The sequence below is a fragment of the Vespula vulgaris genome, chromosome 5 (assembly GCF_905475345.1).
Source record: "Vespula vulgaris chromosome 5, iyVesVulg1.1, whole genome shotgun sequence".
NCBI classification, from domain to species: Eukaryota; Metazoa; Arthropoda; class Insecta; order Hymenoptera; family Vespidae; genus Vespula; species Vespula vulgaris.
Genome location: NC_066590.1, coordinates 715,779 through 737,857, shown reverse-complemented (window position 1 = coordinate 737,857; position 22,079 = coordinate 715,779). Strand labels below are relative to the sequence as shown.

The following is a 22,079-nucleotide window of genomic DNA, read 5'->3' as shown; positions in this document are numbered from 1 at the left end:
CGCCTTAGTCATCGTTTCTTGCCGTCAATGGGTCATCCGGGGTCATGAATGGGATAAGCGTCCGTTAAATAAATTCTTCCGCGATATCGAACGTTCTATCGTAAAATTTGCAATGTTACTGACGAATCATATTTGACCTTGAATTTTCACCACGAACGAGTTAAACACGAATCGCATGGTGATGCATCGACGTTCTCACAAAAGAGTCATTCAAAAGGCACTGAAAATAAAAGTTGTCTATTCAGTGTTACAAAGGAATATGAATAGAGAAATTCGTTGTGAATGAATAGAGAAATTGTTTGTTCTTTCCATACGATTGACCTACTTATCGATTCGAAGTTGTAGTTCTCTGTCGTAGGGTAAACCTCTTGAAAGATCTCGAGTAAAAACAGGGAAGACACGAGACGGATCTCGACGGCACGAGACGGTAGACTTCGTAGAAAGAGACGAAAAGACCTGCATCCCCAGGTGCAACGCACGCCGCGGCGGTTGGACCGTTGCACGGTTCTCTTTCTCTCTTTCTCTCTTTCTCCTCTTCGTAGCTGCATTCTGCGCCGGTGGCGGTCACGAGGGCGCGAACTAGTTCGTGAATCATGCCTAGAATGCTTTACATAAATTGCTCGGAGCCGACGTCACGCTCACGGAGCGTAAGCACCGGCATCGTCTAGATGAAGAAGAAGAAGAAGAAGAAGAAGAAGAAGAAGAAGAAGACGAAGAAGAAGAAGGAGAAGACGAAGAAGAAGAAGAAGAAGAAGAGAAAGAAGAGAAGGAAAGGAAAGAGGAGGAAGACGAAGCGGACGCAACGCAGACGTGACTCAACCGGATCGTATGCGTTTTACTACGAATCAAGAGAGGAACTTCGTGGTAATCCCGGAAAGGTGAAAGTACGAGAGACTCATCCGAAGAAGTAGCGGAATCGTCTCCGGAAATGCCTCCGGCATCGAACGGCCACAGTTCCTTCTTGTCCGTTCTTTCACCGAGTTTGGTTCGTTTTACTGACGTAGTTCTTGGGAGAGTCAAAAAAGAACGTAATCGAGTAACCTATTTGCGAAGGACCTATAACGATTTACGTCGTTCATGATTTCACGTTCGAAACTTTTCGTGCGATATCGATCGCGATTAATCTTTTTTGTCTAGAAAAGTGTGAAGATCGACTAGTAGTCTGAAAGCTTTTGATAAGATTAATTATTCGTTAAATATCGGAGCGATTGCAAGTAGAACGCGAAATAAGGTCGCTTTGATTCACCGACGTTGTTAATGAGTTTAAATGGAAATGAAGTAATTAAGCAAGACTTTCGACTAATACGGCGATACCAAGTTCAAGTTTGTAATCGCTTCCACGAATCGTCGTACGATTCGTTTTACATACCAAGAAAAACTATTAACATAATTAACGAGAATTCAGTTGCTTACTTACCGATGGATTTCCTTTTATCGTTGGACAACGAGCTGTCCCTAAAATGGATAACGTAATAACGTGTACAAAGTGAATTTTTTTTTTATTAACGTTATACACTTAATTCTTAATCGAATCTACGAGAGCAAAAAATATGCCGAAATATGCATGGGTTTATATAAGGGATGTGTGTACAACACACGTGCTCTTACACTCGATCGCATTTGATCTCGTGCCTACGATCAAATACTTATACGTATTTATGTAAAATCATCAGATAAATTAACCTTCGATTATTGGACGATATTGATGACGTGCTTCTCATGAAATCAACGTTAAAAAAACATTTTCGAATATCTCAACGCGAACACCTTTCGAAATTCTTTCTTTGATTCCTCTTGCGACGTTGACTGTTTTCTTTTATTTCGATCGTCGACACGGCGTTCGATGATCTCATTCAACTTGACGTCTCTTCCATTAGTGACTAATACTTCGAGTACTTCTGTCATCGGCAAGGCTGAATGCCAGTTATTTCTGAAAGAGAGATTAAAGAAAGCTGGCGTATGTACGTGCAAGAAACCCGATTGCCTTTCGTTAAATATCGTTGGTCTTCACAGGCTCTCACGTTTCGAACTTACGTTAAAAACTTACGACTCTCTCGATTATGTCCTCGGCGGCGTTTACTTTGGGAGGCCTCGCGGGTATACCTTTCTTCGGCTCGCGTTCCATCTTATGAATCATCTTATAGACACTCGAGTTCATCAGATGATCGTAGTTTGGTAGATTTGTCTTTTCGTATTTCTTAAAGTTTACCCTACACGTAAATGAAATAGAAACGTTTCGAATTAATTGAAAGCTTCGCGTAAAAATGTGTAATTAGTCGGTAATTAGCGACCTCCATTACCCAAGCGCTTTCCCGCGAATGACTTCCGCTTGAGAGGATAATACTTCGGCTATCATCTCGTCGTTGAAGAAGTCGTTTGGACATCTCCATCTACGACCAAACGTGAGCTCCAACTGTTTAGCCTGGGGCCAAAGATCTTGCGAATGTTTTCTCCCTTTCCTGTACTAAAAATGTAACGAGTGAATTAGAAAATGAATTAGAACAAATTCTTTTACACGTACGTGGACACAAAAAGAAGAATGAGGACGGTGAAATACAATATTTCGAAGACGTTCCAAGGTTGCACGTGCGACATGGGAAATACGATATTACAATCTATCTTAGATTATTAAACCTAAGGAGACTTAAATTCGATTGGAAACGTTAAGTACGATACGAAGGGATACAGTTCGACAACAAGGTATCACTTTCAAACGTTATTACTGGAACGTTTGAACGGTGAACGTAGTATAAAATGCATGGAAAAAAATATTCTATATATTCTCCAACGTTTAAACACAAAAAAAAAGATGATCAAAAACATTCCAGTGAAATTCCGCATATCCCTCATTCGTATACCTGCAACTCCTGAATAACTTGATCTTTTGGCGATAGGTTTGGATCTGGTTCGAAACTACCTACAATGGTGCATAAGAAGGTATAATAACTATCTCCACGTTCTTTCACGTAATCGGACGTTTTGTTGATAATAGATAATAATACTAGTTACTAGATGTACAATATTGAGTAAACGATTAGGTGTCATATAACGATAGATATTTACCATAGGAAGGCGTTGGACTCGCGGTTCTCGATCTCATAACTTTGGTCTCGTACGAAACAACGAATTTCTTGACCCTACCACCTTCGTCGTCGCTGCTTCTTATGGAGATCGTACCATCCAATTCTCTCGTTTCGGTTTCTAGTTCTTCGTCGTCCGTTGTTTCTATTATCTGCGGTGGTTCTTGCGACATGGCGGTCGATGGTCGTTCGGATCGCGTTTCCACGTCATCCTCTACTTTGGTATCCTCCACTACCGGTAATTCTTCTTTACTTTCTCGAGGACACTGCTTCGCAGTTTCCTCTTCTGAAAATACACAGGTTCGTCAATAATAGAGAGCGAGTGATATGTCCCTGGAGATTTCAATGACAAACTGAGCGCCTCCTCAAAGATTCAAAAGTATAAAAAAAAAAAGGAAAAAAAAGAAAAGCGAGAAGCTTGAATATATTTATATTATAACAGCCTCATAAATAAACAAGATGAAAATAGTCTTTGAGAAGGATCGAGCGCGAGTACCACGAAATTCCATTTAATACGACTTATAAACAGCAAGATGCTTATAAGCAAAACTCATGATGGATCGATCGTCTCGGTTTCAACCCACTTCCTACCAACGACGATCTCGTTTACCGACAAGTTTACCGCTCAAGATCTTTTAATCACGATCCAGAACGAGCTTGGACGATTTGGCAATGGAAGTCGTCTTCGCGAATCGCGCGTAGGCGTATTCGACTCGTGTTGGTCGCTTGGCTAGCGTTCAGAAATCTCGTTCATCGGCTTGGAAAGTGAGGAAAATCGATCAAGGCTGATTTTCACCTGATCCACGACGACTGCCGGCGGTGCTGCCACCGTTTTGAACCCCGCTCAGCTCCATGATCACCCTCAGTTGCTCCGACACGACCCTAAGGTGATTCTCGATCTCGCTCGGCAATTGCTTCAGGGCGAGCAACTGACTCTGCACGTTCTCCAGTTGTTTTTCGAGGTTGATCTCCGTCCTCACGAGCTCCTTGATCTTCTCCCGATCGACCTTGCTCGCCACTTCAGCCATCTGTCTCTCGATACCGGCGAGAATTGGTTCCTCCCTCCTATCCTCCTCCTGCTCTTTCTCTTTCTCCTTCTCCTTCTCCTTCTCCTCCTCTTTTCTCTCCTCCCTTTGTTCCTCCTCCTTTTCTGTCTTCTCTACTTCAACCTCGACAGTTTTCCTCTCAACCGGTTGTTGAAGATCCTCCAGACGAACGTTCGGATCCTTTCCCTCGATAGTAACTTCCTCGATCTTCTCAGTGATCACGTCCTGCGTTCTCTCGACCACTTCCAACTTCGATTCCGGACGCGAATCTGGTGTCTTGGCTCCGCTCGATCTTCCAGTTAAATCTGGAGTCGCTGCTGGTGTCGTTGCCTGAATAGAAGAATTTCTATTTTCCAATTCCGAAGAGTGCTCTTATCTCGTAGCGTGCAATAACAAATAGAACTTGTGCAAGAGGTTGAAGAGAAGATGCCATTTATCTTTACCAAAGTAAACAGATCTAGGAACAATCGAATTGTTATTTCCCATTTCTAAAAATATGCTAATAAAAAATACAATTGTTTGAACGATCCTTCTTTGTTCTACCTCTTGCAAACACACTCTATCCAATTTATATCTTTGATTAATAAATAAAGAACACGGTTACGACACGACTCACAATCTCATTTATTAATTGACCCAGTTGGCAATTAGCATTCGATCTAATTCGAACGATCGAATACTAATCGGATTACATCTGGAAATGTGCGTTTTTGTGTGAGGTCTGTGCAATGTTCGATCTATTTGTGTCGTTGTATACGTGTGTATGTATTTTTAGTAACATCGACGAGGGGAACGCATAGACATGCAAACGTGACGATTATTAAACTGGGTTGACGATTTATTTGAAATTGATATATTTCATTATTGGGTTAAGGGAAACAGAAACGCACGTTTCAAGATACATCGATACGTACTACTGTTTTACACTCGTACCTTTACTTTTACGATCACTTTTTGTTTCGTTTCATTTATCCCGAGAGAACGAATATACTCTTAAATCCTAATTTAAATCGATCCTCGAAAAGTGAAATGCAAACGTGTCAATTAAAATGCATTTACGGGAATTCTAAAACGAGCCTGTTCGACTCGAAATATGATCTACGAAACGCGAATATCGAAAATTTATTTTCGATTTAAAACATACAACATTCCGATTTTACGCTTCGCTCTAAAAAACGATTCCCAATTAAAAACTTATTAATATCTCTTAGTTAGAACCGAACTCTTGTTACGGCCGAAACGAAAACGATACTACCTAGAGCAAGATCAAAGAAATTCGATTGCATTGAAAACGAAAATAGAAAGCGTACGGGACGAGATCTAATTGATTGTTCGAAAGGATTTACTTGTACATGTACAACAAAACGACGGACGCACAGGGAACGAAAGTGTAAGCTACGAGTCTGGTGAAATCGACGTCTATATGATTGGTTAGACCCTTGTAAAGGACGGTAGGCACGAAGGACAACCTTCGGGCTTCGTAATCGGCTTCACGAGCGATCTTTTCGTCGCACGTCTTCAAGCTGTCATCGGAGAAACGAGCGCCATTGTCAAGGCCACAGAGTCGACCGAGCGAACCGAGCCAGCCGTTGGATTCCATGGGGGAGTCGACCTTGACGACCTTGGACGATCTCGAGAGTCTCCTGCCACCACGATGAAACACCTCGGCCGAGACGAACTCGCCGGTGGACCGTAAGAACTTGGAAAATCCTCCTCCTTCCTCCTCGTAGGAGATCGAATTCGAGAGAGATGTTTCAAGGTCGTCGTTCGTTGGCCGACCTTCGCGCCAACCGAGTATCTTCGAGGTCATCTTCTCGGCCAGGTTGCCGAGAATCTCGAGATTACGTACGATCGCACGTTCACCGTAGTGGGCGCGATCGTACGAGCATCTTCTCGAACGAGCTTTAACCGGGACATCGTCGCCAACTTCCGACGATCGACGTTTCGTTGATTCGATAAGACCCGTCAGCGTCGAAGAAAGCGTCGAAACTATCGCGCAGGAGTCTTGCCGAGCTAAACAACGCTCCAAGTAACGACCCTTGACCCTCATAAAACTCGAGCGTCGTCTAGCACCCTGTCTAATCTCTTTCCCGGTACCGCCAATACAGAATTTTCCTAAATCTACGCGAACGGAAATTTCCTTGATGAGTTCGATAAATCGTCGAACGTCTTTCGCAAGGACGCGCTCGAAATATCGAGCTCTAGGACAGAGACGTCGTTTCTGCGTTCTCGCGGTCTTCCTTCTCTCGACGAATTCTCCTCGAAGAGAATTCGTCAGGAGTCGCTCGGCGTATCGAGGCTTGCTGAACCTTCTTCCCTTCGTAAGATCGTTTTTCTTAGCAAAGAAAACCTTGAACATCGATTTCAACCAGGTGTCCTCTCGTTCGAGATAGGTCTCGACGTAACGGCCCCTCCTTCTTATCCGTCCGAACGTCCCATTGGGAGAAGATTTTCCCAGAATAAGTTCGAGAAGATAGGCGAGGGTGATTCTGTCGGAATCCTTACGATATCCGAGGAGAGATCTCTCGAAGTAACGAGCTCTCGTGTAGAGACGCTTCGGCTTGATCGTCGATCGTCGGGTTAAGGAAGGAAGACACGTAGGAGGATTCGGATTAGTAGTCGAGGTTTTAATGGAAACGAGATCGAGAGTACGGTCTGGGAAGTCGTTAGATCGGATCGAACGTGGTAGAAGTTTAGGGAGATCGATCTCGTCCTCGTGGACGGCCGTCCCAATTTCGTTAGACTCTTCGTTAGACTCCTCAGGGGCGTACATCTTTACCTCGGACGTTGGTTCAGGTGTGTCGAGGCTTCCAGGTGGTATCAGACCCTTCTCCACCAAGCGTGCTATCACGCTCTTCTTCGACTGCTTCTTTATCACTACTTTGTACGGCTCTCCTTCCGATGGTTCGCGAGGTTTAGCCTTTGGTACCGGTCGATCCGGCTTCTTCAGGAAGGTCGAAATGTGATGACGTTCCTCTACGTCCGGTGGTGGAGCTGTGGCGATGTGTTGAAGCTCCTCCAAAACCTTCGAACCTTTCAACACTGTCGCGCGAGGCTTGAGCTTCTTGAAGTTCACCCTGTTGATTCATTCAAATCGATCTTTCCTATAAACGAATCTTTTTTTCCAAATCTCTCAACCAATATCACACGCTTTACCCTAATACTCCCTTATCGGGAAGCAACTCTTCCTCCTCAAGAATCAATTGAGCGATCTCCTCGTCGGTGAGATTCTGATTCGGTATAATCTCGCTGTTGGCGTCCTTCGGCTTGTCCGGCAATTCCTCAACCTTGTCCGGGGTCGGTAAACGTTCTATCGCTATCTCGTGCTTCTCCAAAACCGTCTCTTCCGACAGAATTTTCTCCGGGAAAACCGGCGGCAAATCTGCGAGCTACGACAGAAGAATTTAACGCTTCGACTCGTTTCGTCGGATCGATTTTTCTCTATTTTCTTCTTTTCTCTTTTTTCTTTTTTACGACGAGTGAACTCACCGAAATATTATACGGGACAATGTTCTCGTCGGGTATAGCCTCGAGAGCCTTACGAGCTTCTTCCTCCCTACAACGAAAAAAACGAACAGAAATGATATCGTCTTTCGGCTTATTAAAATCCCATACTTTCGACTTACGGCTAGCTCTTAAAATACGACTTTAGCGCGGTTAGCCGATATTAAACTTTGTTTATTCGTTCTCGTGTGTTCCCGAGCGCGAACCAAAGGGTAATGAAGAATTGGTAGAGAAGGAGGGGTGACGCGAGTGCGGTATGAAAAGCCAGTAATAAAATTACCAGCGACCAATGATAAACAGATTTCATTCTGGGTCACCTATTTATAAGTGGTTGCAATACATTGCCACACGTAGACTCTTGTACGCACCGGGATATTCTGGCTACGTTGGATTATATATAAAGCCAGAGAGAGTGACAAGCGAGCGTGCACTTTGACTCGTTTTTCCAGACTCGTGGCTGCTAGGTTGCTATCCGTAAGATATTCTTTAGTATGCATATGTATACCATAACTAAGTTGTTGTTATTTCATCGACGGAGAAGACAGTTCTTGATTATGGGCTCGGGGTGACAGAAGTAAAAAATGTGATTGTCAAGTTGTATCGAGAGGACTCGTGTCGACGTCGAACGTATAGATAAAGTCTCGCGAGGATACTTACCTTTGTACACCAAGAACGAAATTGTTGCCTGCCAGTTTGAGAGCCTCGTGTGCTTGTCCATGCGTCAAACCGCTGATCGGTTGATCGTTTAATCTTACCACGACATCTCCCACTTTTATACCCATACATTCTGCAAGACTCCCTTCGTTAACCTGCAAATGCAACGGCCAAAATTTATCGTATCCGAGAGTCTTAAATTCGATTAATTGACGTAAATGTTACGGATAGAAATATACGGATCGTATATGTTCGCGATCGTCCATTGAACTCTAATTAACGTCAGGATCGGTGTAAACCTTACTCAAACTTGGCACCACTTTTGGGTGACACTTTTAGCTCGAATAATAAGTTAAATGCCAAAGCCGCTCGATCGTGTTTAAACGGGAGATCGTTTTACTCGACAAATTTGTTATCGTCGATTATAAAATACGTACTTTGATGACCGTCAATGGCTGTGGAAAATCGCTGCCACCCGCTAGTCGAAAGCCCCATGGTGTGTTATCGAATTTTGTAAATTTTATGTTAATCGCCATGCTGATCTACATCTGAAATTACGTTTAATATGTGAGATTAGTATCTGTTAGTTAATCAATCTACGAAAGCATTGCCCACGTCCCGTAAAACTCGTCGACGCAAATTATACGACTCGTTAAAACGAAATCAACAACAAATAATTCATGCGAAGGAAGGCAAGGAGGCACCTCTATTTTTAATCACCTATTTTCCTGTTTACTAAGATCGAGCGTAGGAGGAATTAGAGATATGTAAGATCGAACAGGATCTCAAATTCTTCGACGAACATTAATGACACCTTTTATTGCAAATCTATATCTAATGAATAATTTATAATGCGATAGAAAGAAAATTCTTCGTGTTATTTTAAAAAAGGAAAAGGACTAATTCGGTCTATCAGCGATCGTTTTTCCCGAGAAAAATTATTTTTACTTTTTGATGTATCTCGCTGGTTGCACGCAAAAAGGAAAAGTCTGGTCGACCTTTCGCCGGCTGACTCGACCAATTCGTCTTGTGTACGCGGAAATAGACGTAAGCAAGCGCGAATGTAGTCGTCATTAGTATAAGTGCGAGATAAATGAGACACATGGCAATTGTCGGTCATTATTCATATTACACAAAACATTCTCTTTATGTACCTGCTATGTATGCCTGAACTTATTTTGCATACCCCCCGCAAGAGTCTTCTAAATAAAGACATTTAATCACGATCGTACATGTTTCTTTGCTATTACACTTTACCCTGATACTTTTCTTATTTTCTCTCTAAATTTGATCGATCGTTTCTACACATACGATCGAGGAGAAACGTGTTTTCCGTATTATCACGTTTGGACCTACGAGTTTAATCTACGTCAGGTTGAAGAAAGCTATTTTACGTCCCAAGTCAACGGCCCCTTCTTCATCCTACACGGCCGATTCTTCTTTCGATACTCTCATAAATCTCGAAACGCGAGCGTTCGAACTGTTATTCCTTGAAACGATGATCCTAAAAGCGCACGATATCTTAAGAACGTTTCACAGCGTCCAGAATCGACAACGTCACGTGAAGACATCCCATCCCTTCCCTTTTACCTTACGTAAGCTTTGCGATATTGTCTGCCGCACGTGAGTTATCGTTCTTCCGATATAATTCACGAAAGAGGGTGTACATGTGCGAGAGAGCGAGAGAGAGAGAGAGAGAGAGACAGACAGACAGACGGAGAAAAAGAGAGAGAGAGAGAGAGAGAGAGAGCTATAGATGATGAGTACTTGCCAGAAAGAAAAGATAAAGAGTGCAAGCAAGAGCACACTGACAAGATAACGTTGATCACTGCATTCGAAGACGACTGGAGTCGTGAAAGCAAAATGAAGAAGGTAGAAATTCGATTTTCCTCGTCCAGTGCGAAGCAACGAAACGCAACGAAACGCAACGGAATGAAACGCAACGAAACGCGCCCGGGCAACGGCCCGACTTGAGCAGTCCACCGAAACGGTGTCACGACGAGCTTTGCCAGAAGGCTCGATCACCGACGCTCGACTTACAAGACGCAAATACACGGCTCCTCCGTGTCCCGTCGTGCTTTCCGAAGGCTCGATCTATTTACTGATCGATCTATTTCAATTTGAGCCTCGATTTCCGCGACAAGTTAAGCTTCGGTAACGCTTCGGTAACGCTTCGGTAACGCGGCCCTTATGTTTCTTCCTCTTCTTCGGCTTCCTCCTATTTTCTTCTTCCTTTTTCCTCTTTATACTTCCCCTTATACTTTCTCCGTATACTTCCTCTTCTAACTCTATTTCCTTCTTATACTTCAACGAGCCTCTACTTACGCTGAGAATTTCTCTCGAGCGTAGAAGAAACGAGACGTGAGATCCTCCCCTCGTGTCGATTCTAACGAAGTTTCGATCCGTTTGCCAGAGTATATTTATGAGCGTGGGCGAGAGAAGGGGTACGTGAAATATATTTGTAACGTAGGGGAGAGAGAGAGAGAGAGAGGGAAGGAGAGATGGTACGTGAGACTCTTTTTAACTTTATCAGACCATTAAAGATTATACTATACGATAACAGAACGTATCGTAGTCGTTCCGCTCGCCAGAGGATAGAATTATACCTTATCGTCTCCTCTTTATTTAATGCGATTGCTTTCGGAGTACACACATCATTTAAAACATAAGATATACAAGGACATGGTCACAGCCATATATTGCTTGCAGGACCCTTTCTGAACCCTGCGGATTTTTACTTAATTGGTATAAGGTACTGAGAAATACGTACTTAGCAAAGAGTATCAGTCGCAAGACGCTTTCGTTCCTTAAAAAAGAGCTTTTTCACATGCTACCGAAAACTTTTCGGCCTCTGGTCACCGACAACGAAACGACGACAACGCTTAAAACAAAGAAGACTAGTCCAAATAAAGTGGTCAGAGCTCTGCACCATTGCCGATTCCTTTTCGCTTTCGCGATCGCTCGACCTAAACGTTCGGCACGCGTGACGTCCAACGTGAAATCCAAATCACCGATGAATCCTCTCGTGTTGTGGTGATTCCAGGCACCTTTCGTCGACGGCACAACCATCCCTTCGTTCGAGGAACCACCGTCGCTGCACTCCAACTGCTGAAACATCGCTCTTTACGCGTTGGTTACATCGACAATGTACGCGATAGTTCTTACGCAAAAAAACAAATCGCTATAACCGGATATCGAGCAAGTAACTGACTTTGACATCGATTCCGTTTCGATAGAAACGCGTTCCTGTTAAACCTACGACTTCTGAGTTTGCTACGAGAAAGTAATCGCAAAGAAAAAACTGGACGTATAAAAATACGAAAACTCGTTCGTTAAAAAAGTTATCGGAACGTCGGAAAGATTAGCAACTCTAAGTTCATTAACCTTGCTATCAAACCAATACGAACTCACCATCGTGTATTCTGGTTCACCAGAAACAAGACCATTTCGATTTTGATTCAAACCGTCTAGTTCAACGATCGCCTGTTTCTCACTATCTCCGATGTGAACACTGGTGCAAGTACTTTGTTTCCTTCTAGATTGCTGAGTCGATTCTTTAAAGCATTTACAGGTACACAAATCCAATGGTTTTTGACAATGAATCTCCGTACTGGAAGACGTCTTCTTTTCCAATCCCGGCCTAGTCTTTTCGCATGTCGACGATTCGACGTTTCTATTAGACGAATCGCAGGTACATCTAGGCGTTGACCAAGCCGAATTATGAAATCTACGGGTGCTACCGTAAACTTTCGAATTCACCGGATTTACCCTCGTCGACGACGAGGAAGACGAGTTTTTCGTACGACTTTGAAGCGACGACGAATCCTTTCCGGTCGACTGTGACGAAGTTTTACTGCTCAAAATCGACGACGTGTTCTTTCCGTCATTCAACCATGCTGGATTTTGACGTACGTACTCGTAAATACTACTTTTCTTCAGATTTATCCCCTGAGCCACGGTTTTCGAGATATTGTGTAAAATCTCTTCGGGTGTCATCGTCGTCTCGCCTTCTATAACGGAGTTCAACGTCCTCGATAATTCTAGAAGAATCTCGCGCGCTGACGTTGCCGTCGGTCGGCCGTAATTCCAATCGTAGCACGAATAAGTATACGTACAACCGCATCCGCAACACGTGTACATTCCTATGAAACAAAAAGTAATTTATAAAACATCGAATCGATAATATCTATGCTGACATTGACACACATTAAACCAATACTGCTACTAACTATCGTATTCGGTTTTGCCGTCATCGCGGATATAGAATTCTTGTGGAACACTGGTGAAGACCGACGGCCATATGGGACGTGGAATTGCTTCGCCTTCGTGTATCACTGCGAGACCTCCCCCGAATTGATCTTTCATGGTTTGCGGAGCCGTTGACCGAAAAACACTCTGGCCAGGTACAGCCGACGCGTAACAGGAATAGGAACCTGCCGATAAAGGCGGCGAGTGGCTCGAGTAGCCCGAACTGGTCGAAGTTCTGCAACATCGTCTTGGATTATTTCGCGTCGTCGTCGTCGTCGTCGTCGTCGTCGACGATCCGGCTACTAATCTCGATACTTCGGCATCCACCGCATCAGGTTCTACCCTGAAAAGGAATGTAAAAGTTTTTTAATAGGGAATTCGCGTGGAACTTTATCGTGTGATCCAAAACGATCGAGACTTTCGTTCCGTTCTCTTTTTACGTTCCTTCCGATAAGATAAGTAGAAATAAAATAAAATATATTCTCACCATTCCACTTCGTGCAGATCGTTTCTAGGCACGGAATAAATGCTATCGGGGTTACAGGCGTACCGATCGTTCGGTAATTGCAGGGATGAAACGACGCCGTCTGGACTGATCCGGTTCCCAGTTGAAACTGTCAAGGCCGTTGCGATTGCGGCACCGGTACGGACTTTCTCGCGTTCGAGCATCCCCTGATACGGTCCAACAGTTTAACCTGAGACTCAAACGGCTCGTTACAAGACGGATTAATTATTAATTCCAGTCGGTTAACGCGAGGAAAACGAGATAAAGGACGTAAAGACGGAAAGAAAGTATGTATGTATGCACTGTGGGAATCGTCTCACAGAATTGCTTTTCAAAAGGTTATCGGTAATCTTTAAAGAAGACTCTCATTAGATTTACTTTGAGCGATGAAAAAATCTAATAGATCGTATCTCTAGAATGGGAAACCTCTTGGCCGCTTAATACCGCTCCTTATGAGAAATTGATAATCTTCGCGTACGTCCTTGAAACATTTAGCGGTGAATTTTGCGAAGCTCGTTACGTCAGCTTTCGAGCGGTGCCGCGTAATTTACGCAAGGTCGCCATTACGTCCTCCACAAGTTGAATCCTCTAGAAGAGTATTTCGTGAAAGTCGGGAGATCGTACCCCGATGGTTCGTGGCCGATAACAATGCTACCGCATGGGTTGGATGCTGGTTCGTCCAGGGCGAGTAACCACCGCGGCATGCTCTTTTAGAACGACCTACCGTCGTCTTTGCAACGCACGATTCTTCTCTCTTCTGTCATCACCGACATCGCGACATTTTTCTTCCTTCCTCTCGACGTCTGCACTTGTCCTCCTGCAAAATGAAATAAATCCGTTGGTCGTGGGTACGTTCAACGCAAAGTTCATTGCTGTTGCCGTACTGAAAATAGTTTATAATTCCTATTTATAGCTTCGTTAACCGCATAATGATGGTCGTAGAACGATCACGCGTCAGAGTTTTGTGGCTGCTCATAAAAGGCCAGCTGCACCGTGGTGTTTTAACCGAAAGACTACGACCGTATTGCACGTACGATTATTCAACAGTGACGCGAACAACTTTTGCGTGGTCGGGCTCGGATTTTTCCGAGCGAAAGATAAACGACGCGAGTGTCGGCTTTCGATGTAAATCTTAATAACCTATCGAGATTAAATAACGTCTGTCGATCAAGTAAATGATAAATTCGTAATCAAATTTCACTGCGAGAACGACGTCCGTATTGAATACAACATGCTGGACCTTAGAGTTTGAAAAATATTGATGTAGAGTCACTCGGTGCGAGTTTGCTTCCACACACGACTCTTGTTACAATCAATTATTTTATTTTTCTTATACGTACGTGCGCACCGATGGTAGTCGACGCGTAAATACATACGAACGTCGATGCTCTTAGTCGGCTTTTATACAGGATTTATTTTTCACGAGAAGAAACTCGATGACAAGTAGAAGAAGACATGCAAAAAGAAAAAATAACAAATAAATCTGAACCCACGAACGGTAGCACGAAACAATAACGACCAAAGCATGTATCGGTTGATCATTGAGAACGCACAAAGCCGCACCGCATCCTCTAAACTCGTCAATGTAGCAACGCTATTATTTATGCTCCAGCTGACACACAATGATTAATCGTTGTAAAAGCGTGTATCACAAAGATCGTAGACCTTCTCTACGAGAAGCGGTAGTACAACATGAAGGAACAAACGCTTCTTACAATTAAAAGATCAAGAAACGATAATTCATCTCTGACAGAGATCGTTAAGCACTGTTTTCTTTTGTCTTAATTCACACTTATATATCAGAGATTTGTCGTGCGATCAAAGTGCTTGTTAGATTCTTGCCTTTCTTTTGAGCAAAGCGTATCCGTTATTCGATGGTTTCGTTTCTCAGCAACTTTTTCGACGCATCTTTGACACTTAGAAAACAGAGAGAGGGGGAGGGGGGAGAAAAATTTTCTCAGGCTGAGATTCTTTCCTTTTCGTCAGAACGTGCGAAAATATTTTTCTTGGTCGCGTTAACGAGCAAAGAAAGTAAGAGAGAAAAGATCACGCGTCGTGACTCGTCGACAGGTAGAACGCGAGCTATGATTTGTGATCGATGATCCAGCTGGATTCCAACGAGTCGCTCCTACCGGTCTTCGCCTCCTTTACCTCCTCCTTCTCCTCCTCTTTCTCCCCTCTTCTTTGGTTCCTCCTCCTTTGTCTTGGCAGCTTCGTGGGTGTCGTAATGGCTCACGGCACATCCATACGCGTCGTGACATCGCGAGCGAACGAAGGAGATTATCGTATTCTCACCTCGTCGATTCCCCCTTCCTCTTCTCGCCTTCTCAACCATGTTATAAACAGACACCTAAGCCAATGGCGTAATCGTAAACTAGGGAGAAAAAGACAACTCGAGAGAAGAGAAGAACATCGTAAGGTCTGTCTCTCTCTCTCTCTCTCTCTCGATATACCTATTTTGCAAGAGACTTTTCAAAAGGCGGGAAATATTTATTGCAAACAAGATATAACGCATATTACTCGTTCTATTTTGCAAGAATCGATTTATACGTCCTCCATCATCGAGGATTAGATCAATTATATATGTAATACGTGTAGAACACGCAACACGTCTAACAGATCGAGAACACGTAATCTCGCGATTATCTTCGTTCTACATCTTCGGCACGACTTTTGCAAGAAACACAAAAGACGAATAATTAACGGCTCTGATCCACCACGATCCCGTTAATCACGAATCAAAGACGGTAATTAAATCCAATCGATCGCAATCGTGCGCAATTGAGTAGAGTGAATCTCGTCGTTGTCGTAGTCTCCGTGGCCCTATAGATTCGTGTCATCGAATCCACATCGAAAGTATCTTTCACCCAAATATTTATCGATGCGGGCAGATGATCCGCGATTCAAGGTCGCTTTCACATTCGTCATGTTCACGCAAGAAATTGGACAGCGAAAAGGCACGAGCGCGTTCACGTTACGTTATCCGGGACGTTCCATATAAGCTGACACGAATACAAAATATCGCCTCCTTTTTCTTAACGTTTTACTCTCGAACGAAGGACCACGATAAAGCTCGGACGTGTTTTGGTCGGAATCGTATATAGAAACAAGTATAGGTAGAGGTACAATGTAGGTATCGACGAACGATCGAAGAAAAAAATAAAAAGAAACAAAAAATACATTGGCTCGTCGTCGTTCGACAAAATTGCAAGAGACTTCGAGGGAAGAATTATTTTTCGAAGGAGTCGACGGCGATAGCGCATAATTCCGAGTCTCTTAGCGAGTTGCATCGATAGAATATTCCTACGCCTCCGTCGTAAATCAAGGCACGGAGAGTCGCAAAAGTCGCACGATCTCTTGGGATATGTAAATACATTTATGGTGAAATTCCAGCAACGTACCAACGTCGGTCTCCATTCTACTCGCGGATAAAATCCTTCGCGTTATTTTCCTCCGGTCTCTCTGGGAAAAATCTTTTCCCCTTTCGCGCCTCTTCCCTCTTCGACGAATCTCAGAAATATAAATCTAGAATATGTCGATCCCACGCACCTATCCGAACGAGGATTATACGACGCGTATCGTTTGCACGATTCCCCCTCTCGCAGCTCCGTTTCTTTTTATCTTCTCGACGGCAGAAAATTTTCGACCTCGTAACGCTTTCTTTAATGGCCCAGATAAACACGATCCGATTCGTCGTTCTTCTTCCGTAAATTTCTTTCTATTCTTGCGAAATTCATGTATTCTGTCGATCGATCGTTCCTTCGATCGATCGATCAATCGATAGTTTCGAGTATCTATCGTTTGCTTGAATTGCGATCGCGAGTACGTAATAGTAGGATACGGTTAATGAGAGTAATGGTACGGTGAAAGAAAAGTAAAGAGTCTTACGCCATTATCCTTCTTTCTGGTTCGTATATAATACATACAGAAGTACAATAAAAGCGGAGGAGTAGGCGAACGATACATAGTCCAATTAGCTAGTAGCGTTGATCAGTGTGCACGCTGTGCGGCGGCCGACACTCCGCATTCCGCCACTTCCAGCCGACCACTTTCACGTCGGCACCGTCCTGTCGGGCCCGCTCCTCGATGTTTACGTATTACACACGGTGCACCCTGGAATGTCGATCGACAAACATTACAAAAGCCGAACGAGAGACGATCGAGAACTACGATCAAGATTTCGATCTAAACGTTGATCAAACGCCCAAGATTTTTACAATTTCCTGCCGCTTTACGTTTCCCTCGCTACGATTCAATTTCAAACGATTCCATGGAATAAAGTTCCTATCGACGAACTCTCCAGTTAGAATGCTAGTTAGAATATAGAACGCTGTATCGTTCTTATGCCCAGTATCCTTCAACCAGTTCCAGACGAGTTTACAGACACAGCATCGCACTCGAGCCAACGAGTGTTATTACATCCATGATAATTGTCGTTACGAGTGTTATAAAACAGCTGTGCCCCGTTATCTCACGTTAGAGAAACTCCAAACGTATTTCGAGAAAAGAGAACGAAAGAGAATACGCAAGATCGAAGGTATCGAGTATCGATACGTAGGCGCTAAGAAGTCGTATAGGAAGATCGCAGAACGGGTCCACGAAACGCAGCCGCGAAAAATATTTGACTCGGGGACTTTCACTCGGGCAACAGTACCGTCGCGAGAAAACACGTCTCCCCTGTATCGTCGTTAAAGGAAAGAGAATATCTTTCTTCCTTTCTTATACTCTTTGTATAAATCGAACAAAAGAGAGAATGAAAAAGAGAGAATTCACCTCGGGCTGCTGGCGCGGTCGCTGGACCCAAAAAGATCCACGCGACCACTTTCACGGGCATCGAAAGTTTTAACGCGCGACTGTGATTTCTAATCGACCAAATCATCGAACCGAAAGATTTATATTCGAATTTCTTTCTAATTTCTATTCTCCTGTGTTCGCTCAATGTCTTTGCTTTTTTATTTTTCTTTTTTATTCGATCTATCGTCTTTCTTAAAATCTTTTGGTAAATTACTACTGACGAATGAACAAACGAAATTCCAAAGTTTTTGTAAGTCAATCTACGAAAGAACGCAGCATTTTTCTTCTCGGAGAAAGTACAAAAAAACAATTGCTTCGTAACTCTATAAAAGTTAAGAATACGCACGCTTCAGGTTCGAGGCATCGATTACGTCAGCGTAACGTAAAGGATAGATCTTCTTCCCTCGTCGTCGTCGTAGTAGTAGTAGTAGTAGTAGTAGTAGTAGAAGTAGTAGACGTTTTTCTAATACGAATGAACATGTAATAGCTCTACGTGCTTTCGCTACGTGCTTTCGCTGCGCGTGTTTGGCGAGTCAAAAAGTAACGACAGGAAAGTTTAACGAATTGATTGTAATTAATTACCGCGAATGTAAAAACGACTTAACAAATTTACAAAAACACTTTTCGCGAAATGGATCTTTTGATTAATCGAGAAAGATCATACCTATTTCCTTAATATCATTAATAATTATTGTACGGTTTGCGTTCGGGTGAAACTCGAAAGCGAATTCACGAAGCTTTATAAAATAATGAATCTGCTGGTTGAAAGTTTTATTACTTCCCCTCTATATATATATTTGGAAGATGTATGTGTGTGTGTGCGTGTATGTGTGTGCGTGCGTGTACGCACGTACAAAAAATAAAAACATTCAACAACTATCACTCTCATTCACAATGTTTGTAGAAAGTCTTCCGTACGTTGATAGTTAGTTGAAATTTCACGCATTCTAGAGATGACATCCTTATATCGTTCATACCGATGGCTAATTCAATCTTAGAAAGTATAAACCGCAAAGATTCAACCTACTTTTTGATACGTGTATACATATATATGTATATACATAAATACACGAACCTCGAATGATATTCTAAACTAGACATTGCAAAACTATATCTTCTCTAAGAGTCTTCCGGTTATGTCAATTATTTTTCGAAAATGAAATATCTCGTCGTCTACTTTCTAGTTTCAAATCGAAAGAAACATCGATGATTATGATATTACCCATCCTTCCTTCCTTACAATCACCGGAAATGTAAAACTAAAATAAAACGTACACGACTAGAAAGAAAATTCTTATTTATTACCGATACTTTAGAACGTAACACAAAAGATAGGACGTAATTTTAATCGTTTTATGGCATGCAACATGCAAAATAAGTTGCAACGATTAAACTCGAAACACTTCCTCAAAGGAAAAACTTTCTTCCAAGCGAACTAATTTTATATATAAAGTTGAATATTTATGATCGAAATAATATTTTTAGTCTAGTTAAATTGATGTTAGAACGATGGATTCTTTAAACAAAACAAGCAACTGGGCTTACTAAAAAATGTGAATCGAGAGAAAGAGTAAGACAGAGAGAGATTGAGAAAGATCCAAATGAGGCACAGACAACGACCCTGACTTTTCGACCCAAAGCACGGGAGCTCGAAAAAAGATCCATTGATCGTAAGACGCCGTTATAATAATCCTCATGTTTCGACTCTAACACACACACACACACATATATATATAAGTATCGAGGAGTACGAGCAGCTATCTACTTCTTGTAATTTCGTAACTCTCGATGTTACAAGGAGGGTCTCACCGTTTCGAAAATTGTTCATTCCGTTCCTATTTCGTCCTTCGAATTCTTCCTCTTATCCTTATCGGTCATATATATTTCGTCTTGCGTCTTTCACTTTCTCCACGTCTTTCTTTCCTTTCCCTCACGTTTAGATTCATACGAGCGACCTTGTGCAATGGCTCATCCGGTGAAATTAAAAGTTATTATTTCAATATACCTTCGAAATGATACTTATATGAGAGAGAGTTTTACTCGACTCTATATACGAACGAAAGAATCTATCTTAGATAGAGTGTGTTATGTTAGCGTGTAGGTTTTAACCGGCAGCTAGAAATAGCTTGAGCATTGGGCGATCAAAAGTAGAAAACGAGAACTTAGAAGAAGAAACGAACCGCGTTACTTAATACCGAAGAAAAACCTGTCCTAAGTTTCACGTAGAAAAACTAAGTTACGGCATACTATAGTTGTATCGATAAGTGGCATCCGTGTCTCCTTATAACGTCACGCAACGAAAACTTGCGATTATAGAAACAACCTTTCGTTCCTTCTTTCTATCGATCTTCAAGTATACGGTTTAAATAAAAAAAAAACGAGTTGGAAACGACTGAAGAAAATTTATAAAATGCAATAAACGAACGATCCGAAGCTCTGTCGATCTTTGGATTGAATCGAGCATCTAAATTTCGAATGGTTATTCTTAGCGTCGCTTCGTATCAAGTTAAAAAAAAAGAAATCTTTTGAAATAATTGAAATTCATTCGTCTCTTCGAAGCGACCTTTTAAAGATCTCGAAACACCTCTAAACTGTTTATCTTTCAATGAATTACGATCCACTACCTTCGTAATATCTCCTTCTTTAATCTTGCAAATTATCGCGCTCAGCGAACCCTGAATATCCTACGTAAGTAGGTACGTGTATAGACCGAACGAAAGGGAGAGTCGTGAGAATGAAGCTGCCTTCGTTCGATTGGTCTTAAGATTATGACTGAATAAGTAGTCAAGATTACGATTTGCACGGTCAGTGCTTACCAACGGAATAAATTGGCGTGTATTTGATTCATATAAATAATGTTACCGTGGTAAGGAAAGGATATGTTGCAAAGTAACATTCCATTCTACAGTTTTTATGAAAAAGAAACTTCAAATTAGGCGCGCTATTGAAATAGCAACCGCGCTATTGTAACAAGAATCTCTTACTTTATCTATTAATTAATATAAATCGTTTGCGAATACGACTCTTCAGCCGTAATAAAACTAAAAATGGTAATGATTTAAAATTTCTATTCCATACGTCAATGTGAAATTATTACCTTACTTTTAAAAACTACTTAGAGTTTAGTTACCTCCACAACAATTGTTAACGCGCGATAATAAAACAGGACTTATTCAGAATATTTCTTGTTAATTCCTAAGTTCGAAAACCTTCTTTAATTAGAAAGTCACTAAACCGATAACGTTACGTTTTGTTCTTATATCGGTCTCAATTTGTTCCTTCTTCGAAAACTACTTTACGACCGGTTACACTCGATGAAACTGATGCAAGCGATAAACCGGCCAACTCCATGTTTTACCATAAATGCATTGCTCTTTCTCCCGCACGCAATTAAGAAATTAATCCGATGCAATCGTTTTTTATTATATTATCATTTTTCTGTATTACGTATGCTTCGAAATATTTTGCAAAATTAACACTTAACGAATGACTAACTATCAATCGCAGAAGATTCTTCAAATTGGGAAGAGATTGAGTGTGTTGGAATAAACAAACGTTTATAAATAAAAAGCAATAGACCTGAAAATTAAAAAATATCAAGAAGAGTTAAATAAAATTGTTAAGAAAAATAATAGATACAAATGGAGGAAAAATCTTTTGGAACGAAGATGCCTATTTATGATCTCGTTGTCTACCTACCTATCTACCTACGATAGACTCTCTCAATAATCTTTCCTGTATGGAGGAGGATGTTGGCCGCTCGGAAGACGAAAACTTTCACGCACGTACCAGAACGTATCTGTTACACTAACGAGATGCTGCACTCGCGATCTCCTAAAAGAAACTGAAAGTTCTGTTTCTTAGTAACGCGAACCTGGCCCACAAACAACTCGCGAGTTTACCCGCGACTAGTCGCATGTGCGCGCGACCATTCGCTCGTTCGTACGTGAGCCGACCTTCTTGTGCGATTCACGATTGCAATTTCCTTTCCTATCTCTATATCATATATACTCTCTTATTATAAATTACGGCATTATGAATTAATTACCATTCGAATAGGTTAATAATTTCAAGATAATCTACGAAAAATGAAATGTAATAAATATAATTAGTTAACTCGTTATATTCTTTGATTTTATCAGAAAATTCTTTGCTTTTTTTTTTTTAATTATAATTATAATTACTTTGTAAATTATAGTTATTAATGATATCGTTTTTCAGTTATAATATCATTCGATTTATTATGAA

At 41.9% G+C, this 22,079-nt stretch overlaps 2 protein-coding genes across 10 annotated transcripts; both read right to left on the bottom strand.

The window, feature by feature from the left end:
* Positions 1 to 1,473: 1,473 nt before the first annotated feature.
* LOC127064257 (apoptotic chromatin condensation inducer in the nucleus-like) lies at positions 1,474 to 11,170 on the bottom strand. 8 transcript variants are annotated; one of them, XM_050995066.1, is made up of 12 exons: positions 10,056 to 10,314; positions 8,722 to 8,832; positions 8,288 to 8,439; positions 7,616 to 7,682; positions 7,283 to 7,515; positions 6,906 to 7,203; positions 3,877 to 4,456; positions 3,064 to 3,366; positions 2,859 to 2,917; positions 2,301 to 2,464; positions 2,048 to 2,210; positions 1,474 to 1,930 (listed from the first exon to the last, which is right to left on the bottom strand). In XM_050995066.1, the coding sequence occupies exons 2-12, from the start codon at positions 8,818 to 8,820 to the stop codon at positions 1,925 to 1,927; spliced, it is 2,124 nt and encodes a 707-aa protein (XP_050851023.1). In that variant the 5' UTR covers positions 8,821 to 8,832; positions 10,056 to 10,314; the 3' UTR covers positions 1,474 to 1,924. The 8 variants fall into 8 exon arrangements, 7 of the variants coding, with proteins under 7 accessions (XP_050851023.1, XP_050851022.1, XP_050851019.1 ...); XM_050995065.1 differs by lacking the exon at positions 1,474 to 1,930 and having other exon boundaries at positions 2,035 to 2,210; XR_007781619.1 differs by lacking the exons at positions 1,474 to 1,930; positions 2,859 to 2,917 and having other exon boundaries at positions 2,035 to 2,210.
* LOC127064259 (uncharacterized) lies at positions 10,880 to 21,521 on the bottom strand. 2 transcript variants are annotated; one of them, XM_050995068.1, is made up of 7 exons: positions 19,641 to 21,521; positions 16,964 to 18,294; positions 13,662 to 13,854; positions 13,020 to 13,227; positions 12,514 to 12,875; positions 11,696 to 12,426; positions 10,880 to 11,392 (listed from the first exon to the last, which is right to left on the bottom strand). In XM_050995068.1, the coding sequence occupies exons 4-7, from the start codon at positions 13,199 to 13,201 to the stop codon at positions 11,108 to 11,110; spliced, it is 1,560 nt and encodes a 519-aa protein (XP_050851025.1). In that variant the 5' UTR covers positions 13,202 to 13,227; positions 13,662 to 13,854; positions 16,964 to 18,294; positions 19,641 to 21,521; the 3' UTR covers positions 10,880 to 11,107. The 2 variants fall into 2 exon arrangements, with proteins under 2 accessions (XP_050851025.1, XP_050851026.1); XM_050995069.1 differs by lacking the exons at positions 16,964 to 18,294; positions 19,641 to 21,521 and adding an exon at positions 13,922 to 14,524.
* Between the last annotated feature and the right edge of the window lie 558 nt (positions 21,522 to 22,079).

Excerpts from the sequence above, each read along its gene's own strand:
- LOC127064257 (XM_050995062.1), bottom strand. The coding sequence starts at position 8,820 with ATGGCGATTAACATAAAATTTACAAAATTCGATAACACACCATGGGGC. Across the intron at positions 8,440-8,721 it reads AGCCATTGACGGTCATCAAA|GTTAACGAAGGGAGTCTTGC; the intron begins GTACGTATTTTA and ends TTGCATTTGCAG. Across the intron at positions 7,516-7,615 it reads TTGTCCCGTATAATATTTCG|CTCGCAGATTTGCCGCCGGT; the intron begins GTGAGTTCACTC and ends CTTCTGTCGTAG.
- LOC127064259 (XM_050995068.1), bottom strand. The coding sequence starts at position 13,201 with ATGCTCGAACGCGAGAAAGTCCGTACCGGTGCCGCAATCGCAACGGCC. Across the intron at positions 12,876-13,019 it reads GATCTGCACGAAGTGGAATG|GGTAGAACCTGATGCGGTGG; the intron begins GTGAGAATATAT and ends ATTCCTTTTCAG. Across the intron at positions 12,427-12,513 it reads CGGCAAAACCGAATACGATA|GAATGTACACGTGTTGCGGA; the intron begins GTTAGTAGCAGT and ends TTTGTTTCATAG.